Source organism: Gallus gallus, chromosome 10 (assembly GCF_016699485.2).
Source record: "Gallus gallus isolate bGalGal1 chromosome 10, bGalGal1.mat.broiler.GRCg7b, whole genome shotgun sequence".
Taxonomy (NCBI): Eukaryota; Metazoa; Chordata; class Aves; order Galliformes; family Phasianidae; genus Gallus; species Gallus gallus.
Window position 1 is genome coordinate 12,130,048 of NC_052541.1, and position 17,853 is coordinate 12,147,900.

At 40.4% G+C, this 17,853-nt stretch overlaps 2 protein-coding genes across 4 annotated transcripts in view; one reads left to right on the forward strand and one right to left on the reverse strand.

The window, feature by feature from the left end:
• The window catches only part of IL16 (interleukin 16), a 40,836-nt gene that overhangs the window by 10,416 nt on the left and 12,567 nt on the right, over positions 1-17,853 (reverse strand). The window contains exons 3-12 of the mRNA NM_001277996.2: positions 16,484-16,895; positions 8,384-8,520; positions 7,755-7,863; positions 5,424-5,520; positions 4,840-4,982; positions 3,355-3,465; positions 2,333-2,447; positions 2,036-2,109; positions 1,729-1,942; positions 717-834 (exon numbers count right to left, since the gene is read on the reverse strand). Coding sequence (NP_001264925.2) covers positions 717-834; positions 1,729-1,942; positions 2,036-2,109; positions 2,333-2,447; positions 3,355-3,465; positions 4,840-4,982; positions 5,424-5,520; positions 7,755-7,863; positions 8,384-8,520; positions 16,484-16,895 — 1,530 coding nt within the window. The remainder of the gene's footprint in view (positions 1-716; positions 835-1,728; positions 1,943-2,035; positions 2,110-2,332; positions 2,448-3,354; positions 3,466-4,839; positions 4,983-5,423; positions 5,521-7,754; positions 7,864-8,383; positions 8,521-16,483; positions 16,896-17,853) is intronic.
• LOC415472 overlaps positions 1,142-17,853 on the forward strand; it is a 104,695-nt gene continuing 87,983 nt past the window's right edge. For 2 of the 3 annotated variants that reach the window (XM_040706939.2, XM_040706962.2), the window contains exons 1-8: positions 3,883-4,033; positions 4,819-5,054; positions 8,403-8,669; positions 9,985-10,062; positions 13,424-13,808; positions 14,345-14,738; positions 14,982-15,075; positions 16,518-16,575. The gene's annotated coding sequence lies outside the window, so the exon portion shown is untranslated. Of the gene's footprint in view, positions 1,225-1,316; positions 1,366-2,280; positions 2,469-3,261; positions 3,331-3,843; positions 4,034-4,818; positions 5,055-8,402; positions 8,670-9,984; positions 10,063-13,423; positions 13,809-14,344; positions 14,739-14,981; positions 15,076-16,517; positions 16,576-17,853 lie in introns of those variants that run through there. The other variant, XM_046899333.1, reaches the window with a different exon arrangement.

Below are 17,853 nucleotides of genomic sequence, written 5' to 3' on the forward strand. Positions count from 1 at the left end.
CACAACAATTCTAGTGACAAACTATTGTAATCTTGGGGATGCTTGAACTGAACCTTTCCAATCTGTCAGCTCTTCTCTGTTTCATTACAAATACTCATATATACTAAGAAGCCTTCTGAAGGCACTGATTCATATCAAACTTTCCAATAGTGTGCAACCACTTTGTTGTTTCAGCTAAGTACTTAGGCACGTAGAGAGATAAGCTAAGTTAAAGCTTCACTGAAAAAGCTGTGTTCTGTTTAGTTATAAATATGCTCAACGTGACTACTTGAGCATAAATCTTATGAGGTAAATTTCTATACTTCCAATAGGGAAATGGCATTTCCACTGGGGAAGAAGAGATAGAATCTGAGGAGCTTGAATGGGGAAAAATCTAAAACCCACTAAGTCAGAAAATACCGTGCATTATGTTTTTTTCCAAATATGTCCTCATTGTTTATAGAATTCATTCTGGAGAATATTTCCGTGCTTGTCTAAACCCCCCAAAGCTATCCAAGCATAGATGAGTGACAACAACCCCACTGGGCTGTACTGTTTCTGGAAATTCTGGCTATCACAAACATTTGCATTCTCAAACCCTCAGAATAGCACATGTGCTGTTAGTCCAAAACCTCCAGAAGGCACTGACCTCCTGCCCTGCGAGATCAAATATAAAGCCATAAAATATATCAGAACAATGGGAAAATTTTATCATAAGACAAACTTTCTCATCCTACCTGAGTCTCCCATCCATATGTGCCACAGAACCTGGTGAGAGGGTGTGAATGAAAATCCCTGATATACACTGGAAGTAAGGGATGCTGCATAACCCAATTCCAAGGCCAACCCCTGGCTCTGAAAAAAAGTGATAACAATAGTAAGAAAAGCGTAATAAATGGTCAAAACAAACAATTGGAGAGAATACTTTTAAAAAACACTGTTTTCAATTTACTTGACTTATTCTGTACAAATCAGGAACCTACTCTGGTGTTCATAAGTTGTACATTTTACGCATAGGATGCAATGTAAGTTTATTTTGCAAAATATTTTCTGTGACAGTGGGATTCAAATGACTCTACATGGAGACAGAATGAAACAAAAAGACCAAAAATTAAGGAGGAAGTGTGTGGTCGTTTTTTGATATTTGGTTTCAATCCTCTTTCAGTTTTCTACAGTACAGCTCAAGATTTTTGCAAATAGACCTCTTTGCTCTGCACACACTGATGTCAGATCCCATTCTATTTGGTAAGTCACCTCATAGAGAATTTACTTTGTTCATTGTTTTGTTGATCGTGTGTTTAAAAACATATTTCACTCAGTTATTGCTCATGTTATAGGAGAATGTAACAGTTGGAGCAGGAATGGCAGAAATACAGGAAGACAGAAGTATGTATTTTATTTCTTTTTAGGCCATCTCAAGAATGAAGCAAACTACTTGAATAATTAAGGATAAGAATTGCTTAGGAATTAGTTGTTGCTAAGAGATTTACTTTTTCATCTGAAGGATATGAATGTGACAACAGTTGACTGAAGAAATGGTATAATTGACTCTTGAGGACAGATGGTACTCAAAAGCCACTGCTGATGGATTGTTGTTAGCACTGGAAGCACCACGGTCTACTTTAGTATATTAAAAAACTTAGTTCAGGAAAATAATCAGGTTAGTGAGGAAAGACATGCAGATAGCACAAGCGGTGTTTTGTGAATCAGTGCCTTGTTTCTCAGTGCTAAATAAATTTTAGCGCTTACCTTTGTTTAGGCTAACTTCCATTATGACCCTGTCATTGGGCTTTGTGGCATTTAGTAAGAAGACTGGGCTTTCGGAACTGAAAGAGCTGTTTTCTTTAGTTATGCATATGCTAGAGCTCAGTGACTGACACAAGTGGGGTGACAAATAGCTGGAAGCAGAATGAGGTGTGCTGAAGCTTGTCCTGACTGTGAGTGTCAGAAGACCCTTTTTGGCCTGTTGGAAAGAAAAGATCATGATTGAATGGGTTGAGTTCACATGCATGTTGCGTGTAAAGACTGAAACTGTTCTGGAAGGAGAATACATAACCTTGAATTTTTGTAAAGCATCATAATGTGTTAATCCATGCATTGATTCTCCATTCAGTTCTAGGATTTCATCACCTGTTTTTCAAAATAAATTAAAAAATGTTACTATTACTGTATTGTGAATAAGTTGTATGAAACATGCATGTACTAAAAAAGGAGTCTTGCAAACATAACAATGGATGCAGATGTAAAAGCCACTTATGGATCATTTCAGTTAACCTTCATCTTCACTTAATCTTCCTTTAGATATTCTTTGGGAATCTGGAGTGGGAAAAGGGAGAAAAGATGGATTTCTCACCTTCTTGTAGCCTTCCATCAGCTGCAGCAGCTCCACCAGGAAAGATGGTTTTGACATAGATTCCTATTGGCCCATAAATGCTGTCTTTCCCTCCAACAATGCTGAAGCCCAAACCCTAATTTATGGAAGAAAAATGGTGTGTGAGAGCCTATGTTTAGTTTTCATATCCTACTTGCAGCATCATCAGCATTACCTACATGGACAATACTAGTAAAAAAAATAGGATAATCTGTGAAAGACAGTCAACCACATGCCTGTAGTAAAAGTAAAATGAAAATTTCAGTTGAATAGTCTCATGAATCACTTGCAATCAATTAATTCCCCACTATAAACACACAATTCTATGTTTCATTTTGCCCCAGGCCAATATGTGACCTTGAGAGATCCATTTATCTGTGTTCTTGATTTCCTTTCCCATCACTGAAACTGATAAAACAACCATAGAAGATCTTGATCTTACAACTGACTTTAGACACTCAGATCTTGTGGAGATATCTTTTTCTGATCCTCTACCAAATAGGGTAATTTAAGCAATGACTATAGATCCGTTTAAGTAGATACTTCTTTGATTATTATTTTTTTGCCTTTCCTCCTTGTATAAAAGGTCAAACTATCTACTAGTCTCAGAAGGATGTTGTGATACTAATTGATACCTCTGGGGCCATCCCTTAAATGAGAAATGAAAGTACTGTGTTGATGATGTCTGTATTTTGTGAGCCCAGAAGGACAGTAGGCAATGATTTTGCAAAGGATGCTTATCATACTTCATGTAACAACTTCTGAGAGGTATCTGACAGCTTAAATAGTTACAGATAAAATGAGAAACAAATAAGTTTCAATAACTTAGAACTCTACTCAACAAGTTCAAGAAGTATATGTCTAAGTTCATAACTTCTGTATCCTTTCTGTATTCTGCTATGAACTGGCAGTCTACAACTAGCAACCTGAGTACCTGAAGTCAGTTTGCAGTTGAGAAATGAAGCAAAACACCACGTATGGTAAGTCAACAGAGCCAGCCTCACCTTCCCTTGTCCTTTCATCAACACGATGTTAGAGATTACCGAAGCCTGTGAGCCACAAGATGTATGCACCAGCTGTGCTGTACTTAGTGATCTAGATGGCCTTGAAATTGCCTGTGAACACAAAAAATACAGTTTTCATGCAGAACCAGCCATTATTTGATGTAGATCCATTAAGCAAACACACAGGATTCTCTCTGCAGCTGAAACAGATGAAGCACACCTTTTTTGCTTGATAACCTAGGCAAGAAATTTCTCAGTGCTCTTCCACCCTCCAGGCCACAGTGAGTGGATTTGACCCATTTTAACAAACCTTTAATGAAATATTTAATAGAAACCTCCTAAATGAACGTAGAACTGGGTATTACAAACTAATTTAAGCATCAGCAAAAGTCATTAACTGAAGCTAACCGTGCACGGAGTTTAGCAGGGCCAGAGTTAATAGAACTCATTACAAATACCAGCAACTTGAATGGTTGTTTTTCTTTTCAGCAGTAAAGTGAAACTAACAGGTGTGAAAGTGCGTGGAACATCAGTCAAAAATTCAAGTTCCACATATGCTATACTATAAGTCACGATCTTAACATGCAAACAAGCTTATTAATTTAACATAGTGTTGAGAACATGAAAAATTCCCAAGGAGGAGGAAGATATCTGTGCAAGACCAAGAATGTACTCTCTGGTATGTATATCTCTGTCACATCTCTGTCACTGCTTATTCCCCTGTTGCAGGCGTCCTGCATGTGACAGTGGAAGTTTTCAGATTTCCTGTGTTTCTGGCTGTGTGAGCTGTGCTTTCTGTTTGTTTGTGTGGTGGGTTGCAGTACCCAGAACTGGGATGCCACGAACGACTCAATGGGCAGCACCCACCACATGGGACCTCAAATGCCCTCATGCCCCTACCTGTCTGCTCCTCTGGGTTGTGGTGGATTGCTTAGACAGCAAAGGGGCATACATTATCATGGTTGCTGAAATATGTCTGACTCCCAGTGGAGCAGAAATTGCCTCATGAAGCCAGCATGGCTACCAGCCACGAGGTGACTCCATACCTGCATGTGGCCATAACTGGGCCGATGGAGGGAAGTCAGGAGGCTCATGGCAGCAGGGCCCAAAGCTCAGGCCATTTGCACAGAGCATCTCCATGGCCAGCAGTGGGGAGGTGCTGGGGTATGGGCCTCTTCAGCAGTGAGCTCTGGGTGGCTACCAAGGTGGTACGAACCACCTGGGGAGGAACTGCATGAACTCTAAAGCCGGCAAGGGAAGGGAGAAGGTACTGAAGAAAAGGGGTTCCACTGGCACAGTGCCTTTCCTGCTCCTCATGGGGGAGAGGAAATATGTGTGCCAGAGTCTGATGGTGCCTCTGGTGCCATTTTCCCTGATTGGACCTTAGAGGAAGATATGTTTTGATGGGAAGGCTGGCGGCCAACAACAATCCGAGATTCTCAGTGTACTTTTTCTGTTTTTCAGGTGATTTCCCATAGCACTTACTGGGGTTCTCCCTCCAGAGCAGTCCAGCTGTTGGGAAAGCGATTTCCGATTGGTATGGAGAGCATGAGGCTGCCGCTCTCTGAAGGGCACAGCTTTCCGGGGTGTTGTGCAGTCCATGTCCCCTATCCAGTATGGGTTTACACCTGTGGCACGTGGAGAGAGTGGCCAAATTACTTCTCCTAGCTTTGGAAATCTCTGCACATTCATCTGATCAGGTAAATTTCCCTTAGAAAAGTTTTTTTTCCAGCTGTAAATCTCCCTGAAGGGAGCCATCTTTTTAATTCTAACTGTGGGAGTAGCAATTATCATTAATTATATTAAAAACAAACATTCACAACCAGAAAAGCATCGGCTTATTTAGAGAGCATACTCTGATAAACATAAAATAGAATGTTTACATGCAAAACCCTGATTGTAGGATTGGATAATATAAATACGGATGCTTTTATGTGGCAGCAGTTCTTAGCTGAGGATCTCAGAGCGTATGGACAACAGCTGTGCTATCTTCCAACACTGCCAACAGAGTTCTGTGCTGAGCTCTTTCAGAATACTACAAGAGAAAGGATGATTTCTTTGCAACTTACTTGTTGAGTTACTGCGTGTCCGCTGACACAAAGCTTTACTTTGCAGAAAACAACCATTTTGTATTTCCAAAGGCCTTTCCTTGCAGGTTGGTGTTTCCTTCAAAGTGAAGAAAAAAAAAAAAAAAAAGACCAGAGAATATATTAAGGAGAAATACCTCCATCTGTTGACTTTTTCTTGTAAGACTATTACATTACTATGCAATAAATTCTTGAAAGTGATCTCAATTGAAAAACAGATTTTCTATTAATTGAGCTTGTAGCCTGAAGCAAAAACATTGAGCAAAATTAATTACTTAAAATATATAAGATGATAACGTAGTAGATAGCTCAGTGCTTTGCCAAAGAAATATGATTATAACTTGCCAAAGCAATAAGGTAGAAATAGATTCTGGTGTTTAGTCAGAATGGACATAAAATTATTGGACATCAATTCAGACAGACAAATGTTTTGATGTATGGATAAAGTGTAGCCATCCTACTCTATTTTTTTTTTAAGGATGACTGGCACTTTTAGGCACTTTTTTCTTAGAAGGGCATTATTTTTAAAGCAAAAATGTTTGGGCTCAGCTTTACAGTAGTGAATGGCTGTCTAACTCCTTCTCGTCTTAGAATAATGCCCAAATATGTGTGTTTAGCACATTGAGCACAAGGGTTGAGCATTTTTCAAGAACTAAATAATAAACATATGATAAATGATAATACATAAATGATAACATCTGATTAATACTTTGATGTAAGGAATAATGTCTGGATGCATATGTTCCCTGATAGTCCTGTTTCTGTCGTGACATAGGGAATGCCATTGATCATGAAGGAATCACAGTCAAAGGAGGAGTATTATTGAGTGCAGACAGTGTAGGGAAATTGATTCAGTAGAACTCCAGGTATAAAAGGGTTTTGCTCAGCAGTATTCTGCAGTGGTAAGAAAGCCACAGAGAACTTTCAGAGTCAGTTCCGTATGTTCTACTGTATCTGGAACAAACCGGGACAACTACTTTCTTCCAAATTTTAGGAGCCAAATTTTCAGTAGTGCTGTTTTTTCTTCAGAACTGACAAATGGTAATTTTTCTCTTTGACAGCAGGTGGAGGCATTTGTCACGCAGCTAAATCATACCGGGGCTTTCTGTTCCCTTTCTCCTAAGGAGCTCTTGAGAATAAAAAATGCAGAGAATGCCCTCAAAGAGGCGTTGTAGAACTGATTTTGCAGTGTTTCTTTTACAAGCTAGCTTGCTTGAAAAACCTTTACTCTTAACCCTTAAGTATTCTGATGCAAATTTGTCTTTAACTGCACAGGTCACCTGCCTGAGTCCTGAGTGGTTCTGTGCTACAGTACCTTGATATATCTCTGGCCACTGAGTTGTTTAAGGAAGAGAAAAAAAAGCAAAAGTCTTGTCGGAACCCTGTAGACATCTGAGTGAGGCAGTTCATAACTGCAGTCCTGGAAAGGAGTACTCTCTACCAGGCCTGATAGCAGATCCAGTCAGGAATACTTCCTCAGTCTAGGATTATAGCAGTTTTCTATATGATCTCACTGTAGATAATAATAATTAAACAAAAAGAAGAAAAAACAACAACCGGATGATAACGTTTTTCCTTGAACATCAAGACCTTAAGCCTGCAACAAACCTCTGGCTAGACCCTATTATTGTCTTCAAAGTGGTAAATGTGTGATGGGGGACCAACCTCCAATATTTGCAAGTGAAAAGCTTTTAGTGCCATCTGGTTTGGGGTGGTGAAAAGGGTCTCATCCAAAGAAACAGATCTAAAGGGTTTCTCCTGGAAAGATTTACTGATAACCCAGGGTTTCTGGCGTGCAAATGCCTCCTGTTTCCCTCTCTGTTGTAGACTCCGTTAACTTTTATCACAAGAACTTTCTAGCTACACATCCTAGATTGAAAAAGAAAAAAAAGAAGAAAAAAAAACAAAAAAAAAACAAGAAAACAACCCTACTTCAGTATAGGAGCTGCTTTCTGGCTTCTGGATTCACGGATCCTTAACCCACCTCTTCTTTTTCTCAACTTCCAAAGGGAAAATGAGCACTGGCAACCCTTGCATTTCTAAAAGGATGGATTGTACAGACTTTGCTAGAATTTCCCAGGGCCTTGGCTTCTCCATAGCCTCTGTTTATCTGGGAAAAAAAGCAGTGCTGAAAGCTACCAGTCTGACCACAAGAGGTTTGGGGTTTAGTCAGAAGGAGCAAAACCATGTCCTTCAAATGTCTGATGCACAAATTCCCTTTCTCTCTCTCAAGTAAATGTTGTCAAATCACCCCACAGCTGTGGGGGGAAGCACAACTTTCATGCTTACTTTGCTAGCCATCACCATGCTCACCAGCTGTGTTGTTGATTGAATGAGAGATTCAGCCTCCTTGCTGGACAGATCTTTAAGTGATTGCCCATTTAGTGTTAACAGTTCATTCCTTGGACTCAGACATCCATCCCTTAAAAAGAAATAAAGAGTAGAGGAAAATGAATGCATATCATTTTACAGCCAAAGAAAAATATGGCACTATTGTGCTATGTGCCTCACTTCAGGAGTCAACTGCAATCTTCCCTTTGCCTTGAAGAGAGCTCTTTCTGACACATTTTCATGTATTATATATTCCGTATCAGGGAATATACCCCATTCCTAATCTATGCACACCCTACCTTTGCTATTGAGGCTCTTGTTTTGCCTTAAGTCTTCGGCACCGAAGGGTTCATGCCAGTAATACACGTGCTATCTATGGGGACAGAGCTCCGGTGTGAGACATTCCCTCCCAGTTTCTGCGTTTCCCTAGTTGGAAGCTCCCACACTGGCCAGCTTGTTATATGTAGGTAGATGTGCAAGGAGTGCAGGCTTGTGTCCAGGCTATTATGACAGCACAGAATAACCCAAACTTGTTGCTGAATGCTGATTGTGCCAAATCTGTGCAGATAAATAGTTCCCTTACAAGCTTGCTAGCTCCACATGTGCTGTACCTGTTTGTTGTGCCTCCAGCAGGTACCTGGCAGCCTGAGATCCCTTTCCAGAGAGAGGCACAGTTTGGACTCCTGGAAAGCTTGATTCCTGAGCTGCTGTTTCCTCTGGTTGCACACAATCTGCAAATGCAGTTGTCCTGATTCAGAAAGATGAAAGATTGCATTAAAGAAAATGTACCACGGATGCTAAAAGTTACATACACTTCTATTGCATCTCATGAAGAAATGCTAAACATGATCTCAGAACCAGATTGTCTCCAAGAGGAAGAAGAATTGGCCTTTAATGGTATGCAGTTGTGAAAAAATAATTGTATTATAAAGTCAGTGTTTAAAAAAAATTGTTATTCTTAGCTTCTGGCTAAAAGAAGGAAGAGGAAGAATGCTGCATGTAGGGGAAGAGAACTGATAATACATTTGTAATAGCAACTGGCTAAATTTTGCTCATGCTGACGATTGTAAGAAAAGACAGGGAGGAAAAGTAAATATAAATCAGAAAAGGAAATACTCCAAAAAACATGATAGCTCTGAATGAAAAATAAGTGTATACAAAACACAAGGAGCTCCACCCTGGCTGCTGACTTGTTAAGTAGTGGGCAGGGGAGCAAAGATGACGGCAACATTGGAAGGTTTTGTCCTCTCCAGTCTGCTTGAGGTTGCTGGAGTCTGTGTGCTGCATCTGGAGGGCTAATTGTAAGCACATTTGCAACGCAGTTATGAATCATTAGCATATGGGCATACAGAAATAGTCTTAAGTCATGTCAGTAAATAAAGCAAAGAATGGATTGACTAAGCATACCAAGGAGAACACTTTTGTCTAGGAAATACAATCCTGCAGCACAGACGCTTGAGCACTTAAACAGTCTGCAGAGACGAAGAAAGCTGGAAAGTTAGCACAGAATTTTTTCTCCATTTTCTCGGTACACCTCCTAATTCAAGTGTTCATTCTCTCTGAGCTAAATCCACTTTCCCTGCCCACACCAGTCTCCGCAGACACATGAAGTGTACAAGGTCCTCAGCATGTTTTGGATCCAGGCTTGTTCCCAGCAGAGCTGTATGAGTGAGACATAGATTTCAGACAGGGATGCACACTCCATACATCTGGACGGGCCGTTGTCAGCAGCACTGTCTTGTTCACAAGGCACAGCAGCGGTCAGCTGTCTGTATTGCTCCAGGGACCACTTCTCAGAGTGTCAAGGACTATTTCCAGTGATCTGTAGTTCTCTGACAGCACGAGGAAAGCTATATAACCACCTTCTTTAGCATCTCTGGAGCTGCTTCCTCCCCTAAGCAGAGTTCATCCAGCCCTAAGGGTTATTGTGCCCTTTCACCACAAATCAATAGGGTTAACATTATACCTGACTGTCAGCAAAGGCCAACTTCGAATTTACGGCAATTTCAATAAAGGTCATTGTCATCCCAGCTGGCTGTTGGAGCTTGGTTCCCATTCTGAAACCTGCCAGAGTAAATCCAAGGCTGTGAATGAATGAAATATTTGAGTTTGAGCCCTGGACTCACTACAGGCTGAATTCAGTAGGTAACAGATAAGGGGCTGTGCTTGTATTGACTGACTTGTTAACTCTGTGGGTTTGCTTACATTCCAGATTGTCTGCTATTAATGTGGAGCGTCTGAATTTTACGAAGCTCTTTTGTTTTTGAAGAGTGCTCCCAGTGAGTAATAGGTAAGTGTATGAGTATGGACTGGATTCCATTTTAAACAAGTTTGTTTGAACTCTAGTATTGGTGTTGGAAATTCTGCATATACTTTTCACCCAAGGTAAAATATTTTTGGGAAATATATGCTTGAAGTCAGGACAGTGTTAGGTTATTTTCTATCTCATGGCGGTGCTTTGAAGTCTTCAGCATGGAAACAAAATAAATTCTGATGTCTTGAAATGTCAGATCTTGAGTAGAAAAAGTATTCATTTTATACATCAGTGAGAAATTATAGACCAAATTCTGCATACGTGAGGCATCCGTTAAATCAACAGGGTTCTTGAAATAGTAGTGTGCTAATTCTAAAACATGAGAGATGTAAGATAGATTTTAAAGGTAGGAGCCCTTATTATTGTCTTCTGCTCCCTTGAAATATGCAGATGTTCTCTCACTGCTGCTGGTCAGGTGCACGCACAGAGAGCTTCGTGTAGCTGTTCTCCTTGTCCATTTCAGTCTTTATTTCCACTTAATGGTGGGCCTCTTCAGGCAGCCCCCAGCCTCTCTCATGCTCATTCCCTTCCAAGAACTTGTTCTTTGTTCACAGTTGCTGCACACATTGTATTTATAAAGCTCTTTGTATTTATTTGTCGGAAAGGCATTTGGCTATCATCAGTTTCCCAGGACATCACAGAGGTGCAGTGTGTTTGGCTCTGAGACTGTTTATTGCAGCACTGTGGCAGCCCTTTGGGGAAAATGCTTTGTGCAATGGGACAAGTGGCTCGTCCCATACTGGCTTGTATTGGGACATGCATGTGAAATAACACCAATGAGAACTTAATAGAATATTTTTTCCAAGAGCAGTCAGTTGCATGCACTTAGAAAGGAAGAAGTTAAATTCATTGTGCATTATGGAGAAGTCTTGGGAACAATTTTTCTTTAACTCTGTGCTCATCTTACCAAGTCAGGCAACGTTTCAAATAGGCTCTGTGTGTGTCAATAGTTTTTTAAATTCATTTATGTGAATTAATTCAAAAAAAGGAAAAAAAAAAAAGGTTTATTGGGCAGGAGGGACACGTGGCAATATCTGTATGTTGACAGCATTTGCACTTCTTTTGGGCCCTGGATATAGATCCCTGTATTCACGTCCAAGTCATTGCAACATGACAGAAAATTAATAAAAGCTGTTCTCTAGAAAAGTAAACATTTGACCACTTCACGTGCCAGCAGTCAATTTACTTTGGGTTTTGTTCTTTAATGTCTTTTATTTCCTGTCTCACTTATTATTATATGCATAGAAATATTGCTGATGGTTCCAAGAGTAAAGGCAGTATTTGTTTTCATTCTCCTCCCTTTTAATGTGCCCCTGCTGTTTTTGCATGGTGATTTATAGCTCTGTAGCAAATGCTGAAAATTTGCTAAAGTGAGGTTGGAAGGTTGGTGTGGGAGGGAATAGGCAGGTGGATTCTAGGTCAACTTTGCCTACTCGTTATTAGTGTATATTTTTAAGCTCATATTTGCTGCCAGTGAATAAAATCTATCTGCTTATAAGGGGCTTTGCAACCCAGCACTTCAGGACTCAAGGGAAACTTGTGTTTGTGTTGCCCATTACTGTGAAACCAAAATGAAGACGGTCTGCAGGAGTGCATTATAAACAAAATTATTCTTTAAGCTGAATCCGTTTGGCTGAAACGTTGAAATCAAAGGGGGAGTTCAGGAGCCTTCTTAAATGCGTTTATGTTGCAGGTGAGAGTAAATTAATATTTAATGTGCTTTGCTCTGGAAAAGTAATTTGCAAGTCCAGGCAAATTCTCTCCTCCTGCTCCCCTTCTTTTGTCGTGCTAAATGAAAAATTTTGGAGGATGTTTTTCTATCTGCCATTTAAGAGATTTCTTTTCCCTTCATGTTCTCATTAGGCATTTCTAGCCCTGAGTCCTGTCTCAAAACATCTCATTCCAGATGTTGTTTTGAAGTAAGGGTAACCATGGCATCTGTGAAAAACTAAAACACTTTTGTGCACTCTCAATGTAAGACACAGTAGTTAGATTGTCTGAAATGAAGTGTTATACAAGGCTGGTTCATGTAAGGTCTTTGACTCCGTTAACTAAGCATATGACAATGAGCTGATTGACTGCTGGTTAAAAAAAGGCCAAAAACACACAAAAAGCAAAAAATCTAACAACAGTACAATAGTGAATTTAAATGTTTGGCTTTTCTGCCTTCCCAGCTGTGAAATGACTGGGATTTCCAAGTGGAAGATGAAGACAACACAGCCTTTTGGGATTTTCTTCAAGAAACCTATTTTCCTGCATCATTTCTAACAAAGAGTCTCTTTGGCATAAACCGACATGACTCCACTGATTCTGACATGCCTCAGCCAAAGCCTTGGTCCTTCCAAAATATTTATAGTAGATGTAATTCATTTTCCCAGCAGCATATTCCCTTTGCAATTAATAAAATGGTAGAAGCCAGGAAGCCTTGGGACAATGCAAGAATCGGGGCATGGAATCCAGGTTCTGCCCTAGATACACAATCAGCATATCAGATATTTCAGAAAGACCTTTCCACCCATCATCTGAGCTCTGATTTGTTTTTTTGGGCAGCCTATGCCCTGGCCCACATTTTGCTGCATGCACTGTCGTAGCGTTACTGACTCTTTCCCAACTTGCTCTGGGGATAGCATGGCCCTGATGTCACAAAAGCAAGAAGGCTGGGAAGATGGACAGAGCAGACAGAAAAAGGGAGGAGGAAACAGAAACGTCCAAATAAATGCAGTCTCCTCTCCTTGCTTTGTTTTTCCATCCTCGCCATAGGCTCATGTTCAAGACATTACAGTCTGTTGCCATAACACTTGTCCTAGTACCAAGGAGCCAGCTAACTGGCTTCTGCACAAAGGCAAGTTAATAAAAATAATTCTTGTGACAACCAAGGGAGAAAATGACCTTTTGCGTTTTTTCTCCTTCGAGCAGAGGGTCAGGAACCAAATGAAGCAAGGACAGAGAAGGTTCTGGAACTGAGTGGAGCAGTGCAGATAGCTCAAATCGAGTGTTTACATAAAGAACCAGTCCTTCCCTTTTACAGTTTATTCTAGATGTTTTTTCACCCACTTCTGCCAGACTCACTGGTAACTGTTGGTGCTTCCCAGGCTGTCCTTGGTGCAGGAAGGAGAGCCCTTGACTGAAAAGGAGTGCTTCTGGAAGCATCTCTCACACTCCGTGAGACTGCTGCTTTCCAAAGAATGAGTCAATATTCTCTCTTCTTGTCCATCTGACAAACTACAAAGCCTCATATTTTGTAATGGCACAAGCAGGCAAGGCTGTCTTCAGCAGTTTGCTTTGTTAACTGCATCAGGTATCAGATACTGCTTGCCATTTTTTTGTTTCTTTACAGGCCACCAAAAAAACTGCTAATCTTGTGAGAAGCAAGCTGCAAAGGAGATCTTTTAATTTATAAATTGAGAAGCTGGTGTCCCAGCTGTGTCAGTGCTACAGTGAGTGTGCCTCATCTTAGAAGCTAAGCAGTCCATGAGCTGGTTGGATGGATGATGCCCAAGTAATGTCACATGCTGGAGACACACTGAGCTATAGTCGATATGAGTGAATCTTGGAACATGGAAATCAAATGAATTAAAAAAACCATTCTCATTACTGCTAGCAGTCCATTTAGAGGAGGAAAAAAATCATGGCTATTTAGAATATATAGTGAAAGTAGAGGACGTTCATTGAAATCTTTGATGTGAGAGATTAATGGATCAGACTGAGAAATTCTTTCCCAGGTAACATCTTACAGTGTATACATTACATACTATAAGATTTTGATCCAGCTTTTCTTTGCCTGACTGTGCATGGTGATGTGTTATTGACTACTTCTGCTTTTTGTACAATTAAACAGACAGGAAGAAAGACATGGTTGGGAAGTCCATGAAATAATAGCTTTCTGGTGTGGTAAGAAGAGCAGTAGGGAGGCAGAAGAGGAAAAATATGTGCCTCTGACCCATATGCAGAAGTCCCAAAACATTTTGCTTATGGCTTGTGTAACAGTGAATCTCATGCAATTGAGTGGGTACAGTTGACAGAGATCTAGTGGGCGGCAGCCCTGCCCATGGCAGAGAGGGTGGAACTGGATGATTTTTAAGGTCTCTTCCAATCCAAGCCATTCTATGAGATACTTCAGTTTTTGAGCAGAAAAGTGGAACTAATGTTTGGAAGACTGATGTTCCTGGTTCTCCCCTAGTTCTGAAGAAGGGAGGCACAGGGAGCATTAAATCACGCTGCACTTCTAAACATTCTTCTCTCTTTCCATGTATAACAGGAAAAAAAAAATGAAGTTGTTCAGTTGCATGAGAGTTCCTAACACCTTCAGGGACATACTTAATACTGTTGGGAATGGAAAGCAAAAGAGCAGTGGGATAACCTCAACAACACCACAGAAAGAATGGAATCAATTTTCTTGAACAAAGGCAAGGATCCTTCAGCTCTGAATCACACATCGTGAATTTCTGAAGTGTCACATGGAAATGAAGAGAGTGTGTCGTACTTTAAGACTTGAAAAACACTTGCTGACTCCTTACTTAAACAGAGAATTTTCAAGTTTAAGATAAGACACGTGGTATAGAAAGATGATGGCAGGCTTGTGCCATATGGAAAATAGAAATCACTGCTGTCATAATATAGGGCAAAGCCTCAGCATCAGCAGTACAAATAAGGTCAGTATAGCTGTTACTAAAGTTCATCCCACTTAGCATGCTGAGATAAGGCTTCTCACAGCCACTGATCCATGACTCTGAAAGGCAGGAATATTGTTAGCAAGTGGCATCTGAAGAAGTTTGTATGGTTATGAGAGCTCTGAAAAGGGAATTCAGTGTGCCCATTACCTATAGTGTCAGTGAGCACTCCAACTGCACTGGTAAATGCCTAATTCTGACTGATTTATGTCACCGTCCATCCAGGTTCCTGACCCTCCCTGTTCAGTGACACCAACACACCGACCTAAGAGGGGGTTGATTCCCTCACCAGTGATCCTTATCTGTTCAACAGCATTAGGTATGAGAATTACTCTATTCCCCAGATCCCTATTTGAGCTGTTTGCCAGATAGAAAACCAAATAACTTACAGTCTGCAGTAAGATATTGAATAGTTTCACAAGGGTATGGATCACAACGGTTATTGGAGCCTGACATGTTTTGGAGGTATGCAAGAAAGAAGGCTGCAATAACTGACACATACCCAAGAAAACATTTCAGCTTTGCTAAAAAGAGAAAAGGGGAGAGTGACAGAGGCCAGCTCCTTCATTACTCCCAGATGGAAATCAGCAGAGTGTATACAGGCTGTTTCCTAATGAGAGGAGGTGCTATGGTTTTGCAGGTGTATTTTTGTATTTCAGTCATTTCCACCTATTTAGGTTTTCTGTCAGAATGCAATAGAAACTTGGCTTGGTTTTTGTCTTTGTTCTGTGGTTTTGCCTGGGGGCTGAAATACATCACCACCCAATTTCTGTCCTGCTGCACACTTTGCAGTATGAGACTACATGCTGTGATCATTAATAAGAAACTCAAAAAATAAGGGGATATTCAGATTTTCAGTGCAATTGGTCTTTAGATGTAGAGGTCTGGTTTCATCAATTTCTACTGAAGGTTAGTAAAATAAAATAGAATATGTAAGAAAAATACTGTAGGTGAAAGAAATATAAGCACTATTATACAATATAAGATATATAAGCCACTATTTGTACATGTAAAAAGCAAATGATACGGGGTGTTAGAATGGTATTAGATGCCATGGAGATATAGACTATTAAAAGTCATGTCACAGTTGCAGTGACACACCAACAGGGAGAGAGAAAGTGAGCAATTAGGATACGCCAGAGAGAAGGAAGCATTTCTGAAGGCTTCTAAAACACATTGCCTACACTGAGAAATGGCCAGAGATCTGGGGTTAAAATAGTTGCTTCTGGATTAAAGACAATGTAATATTTACATCTCTAGAGAAGGTTACGTCTCTGGTTTAGAGCCATCACTCCCTCCTTCCTGAATCAGAGAGAAGGAACATCTGCCTGCGAAATCTCCTGTGTCTTTCATAGTAATAATGTGATTTATACTTGCGTAGCTTGTGAGGTCTCGTTGTATCACGCTTTACACATACATTTTTCTATAGTGACAGTTCTGTATGTTGAGCTTAATATATATTGCAAGTAGAAAGCACCAGCTGTGCTAGTCTGCATCAGTGAATGGCCTAGCAGCCACTGATTTCAGTGCAGTGCTCATCAGCAGAGTGCTACAGGGTGGTCAGGAAGCCAATAACTCTTCATGCAGTTTATACACAGCAGAAACATTGCAAGCTCATAAGCTCTGAAAACACCGAGTGGAATCCTATGTTCCTGAGAAGTATGAATTAACACATCCATAACTACTGCAATGGAAAACCTTACAATATAATACACCGCAATGCCTACCTTGATGAGTAACTTTTTTCTCATGTTGTTGCAGTTCTCATTTGCAGCCGCCTTGGACTGGGCTGTGCTGGTGATGACACATGGAGGATCAGGTGAGCTGTCTTCTGTCTCTGATGTGCTTGGCAGTTGTGCTCTAGGACAGCAGTCAAATTCCTCTTGACTCCAGTTGGTGGAGATCTCGAAGGGATCGGGACATTTCTCATCGGGACTGGACCCATCATCGCTGTTTCTGGCATTGCACAGTATAAGCGATCTTGAAATGGAGCGAAACTTTCTTGACTTCCTGTTGCCAGCATTGCTCTTTCGATCCATCTTCAGAGAGCTGGTAGTGCTGCCCTTTTTCCTGTCGTTCTCCCATTTATGTGGCATGATACCTTCAATAACTTTCTCTGCTTCTCTGTCGCTAAATATCCTCCAGGAAAGGAAACAAAATGTAAGTTGTAATATATCCCCACTTAATAACCTATGCTACTGAAAAGCCCTGATGAATAAATCGAATCAACAGAGCCTTTCAGTCTGCTAACAGCCACGTGATAGCTCATGACTTGCTAATTCTGTTTCTGTGCAGTGCTCTACTAAATTCGCCTTCACCTTTTCATTCTCTTCACATGCTCCCCAAGCACAATGGAGTGCTTTTAATAAGTGTTTTTGATGCTTCCATTGTGCTGCTTCCTTTTGGCTTCTGCTGAATTTGCATGTTGAAATCCCAGATAGAAAAGGAAGATACTTTAAAAGCATTATTCTATCCAGCTAACATTATCTGAAAAGAGGAAGCTCCTTTTGAAGTTTAATTCATGAAACCACTATAATTCAAAGAAGATTAATCAAATTGTCAACATTAAGTTCTCTGCCTGGCACATCTGATTTGTAAGCAGCTTAGCAGAAGTAGATCTTAGCCATGAGAAGGTAAGGAATGTCAGGAGCTGTAAAGCTCCTACCTTTGCAGACCAGAACTCACTTAAGACTCGCATTTAGCCGTAATACAGAGATCCAGTGAAGCACTTTAGATGTGAATATCTGATTAGGGATTGAACTCTATAAAGGAATATGGCTCCAATACATCTGTCAAAAAGGGTTCCATTACAGGAATGGTTTGTTCCAGTGTGTGATGCAGCAGAGCAAATTAAGAGAAAGTGGAAGAAATGCAACGCAATCAAAACGTGGCAGAGCTTTTGGAGCTTTTGTAGAATGAAGAGAGTAATGAGCATGTTAAGATAACGAAGGGGAGCTTTGTTAAAAGGGCTTCCTTTTTCTCTCAAAAGGTTTGCAGAAATATTTTGTTAGGTATATGTCAGCACTGGAAGAAAATTTCAACGCAAGCAAATCTAAACCAACTACTGTGACTTACTCGCTTGATTTTGATTCCTGTT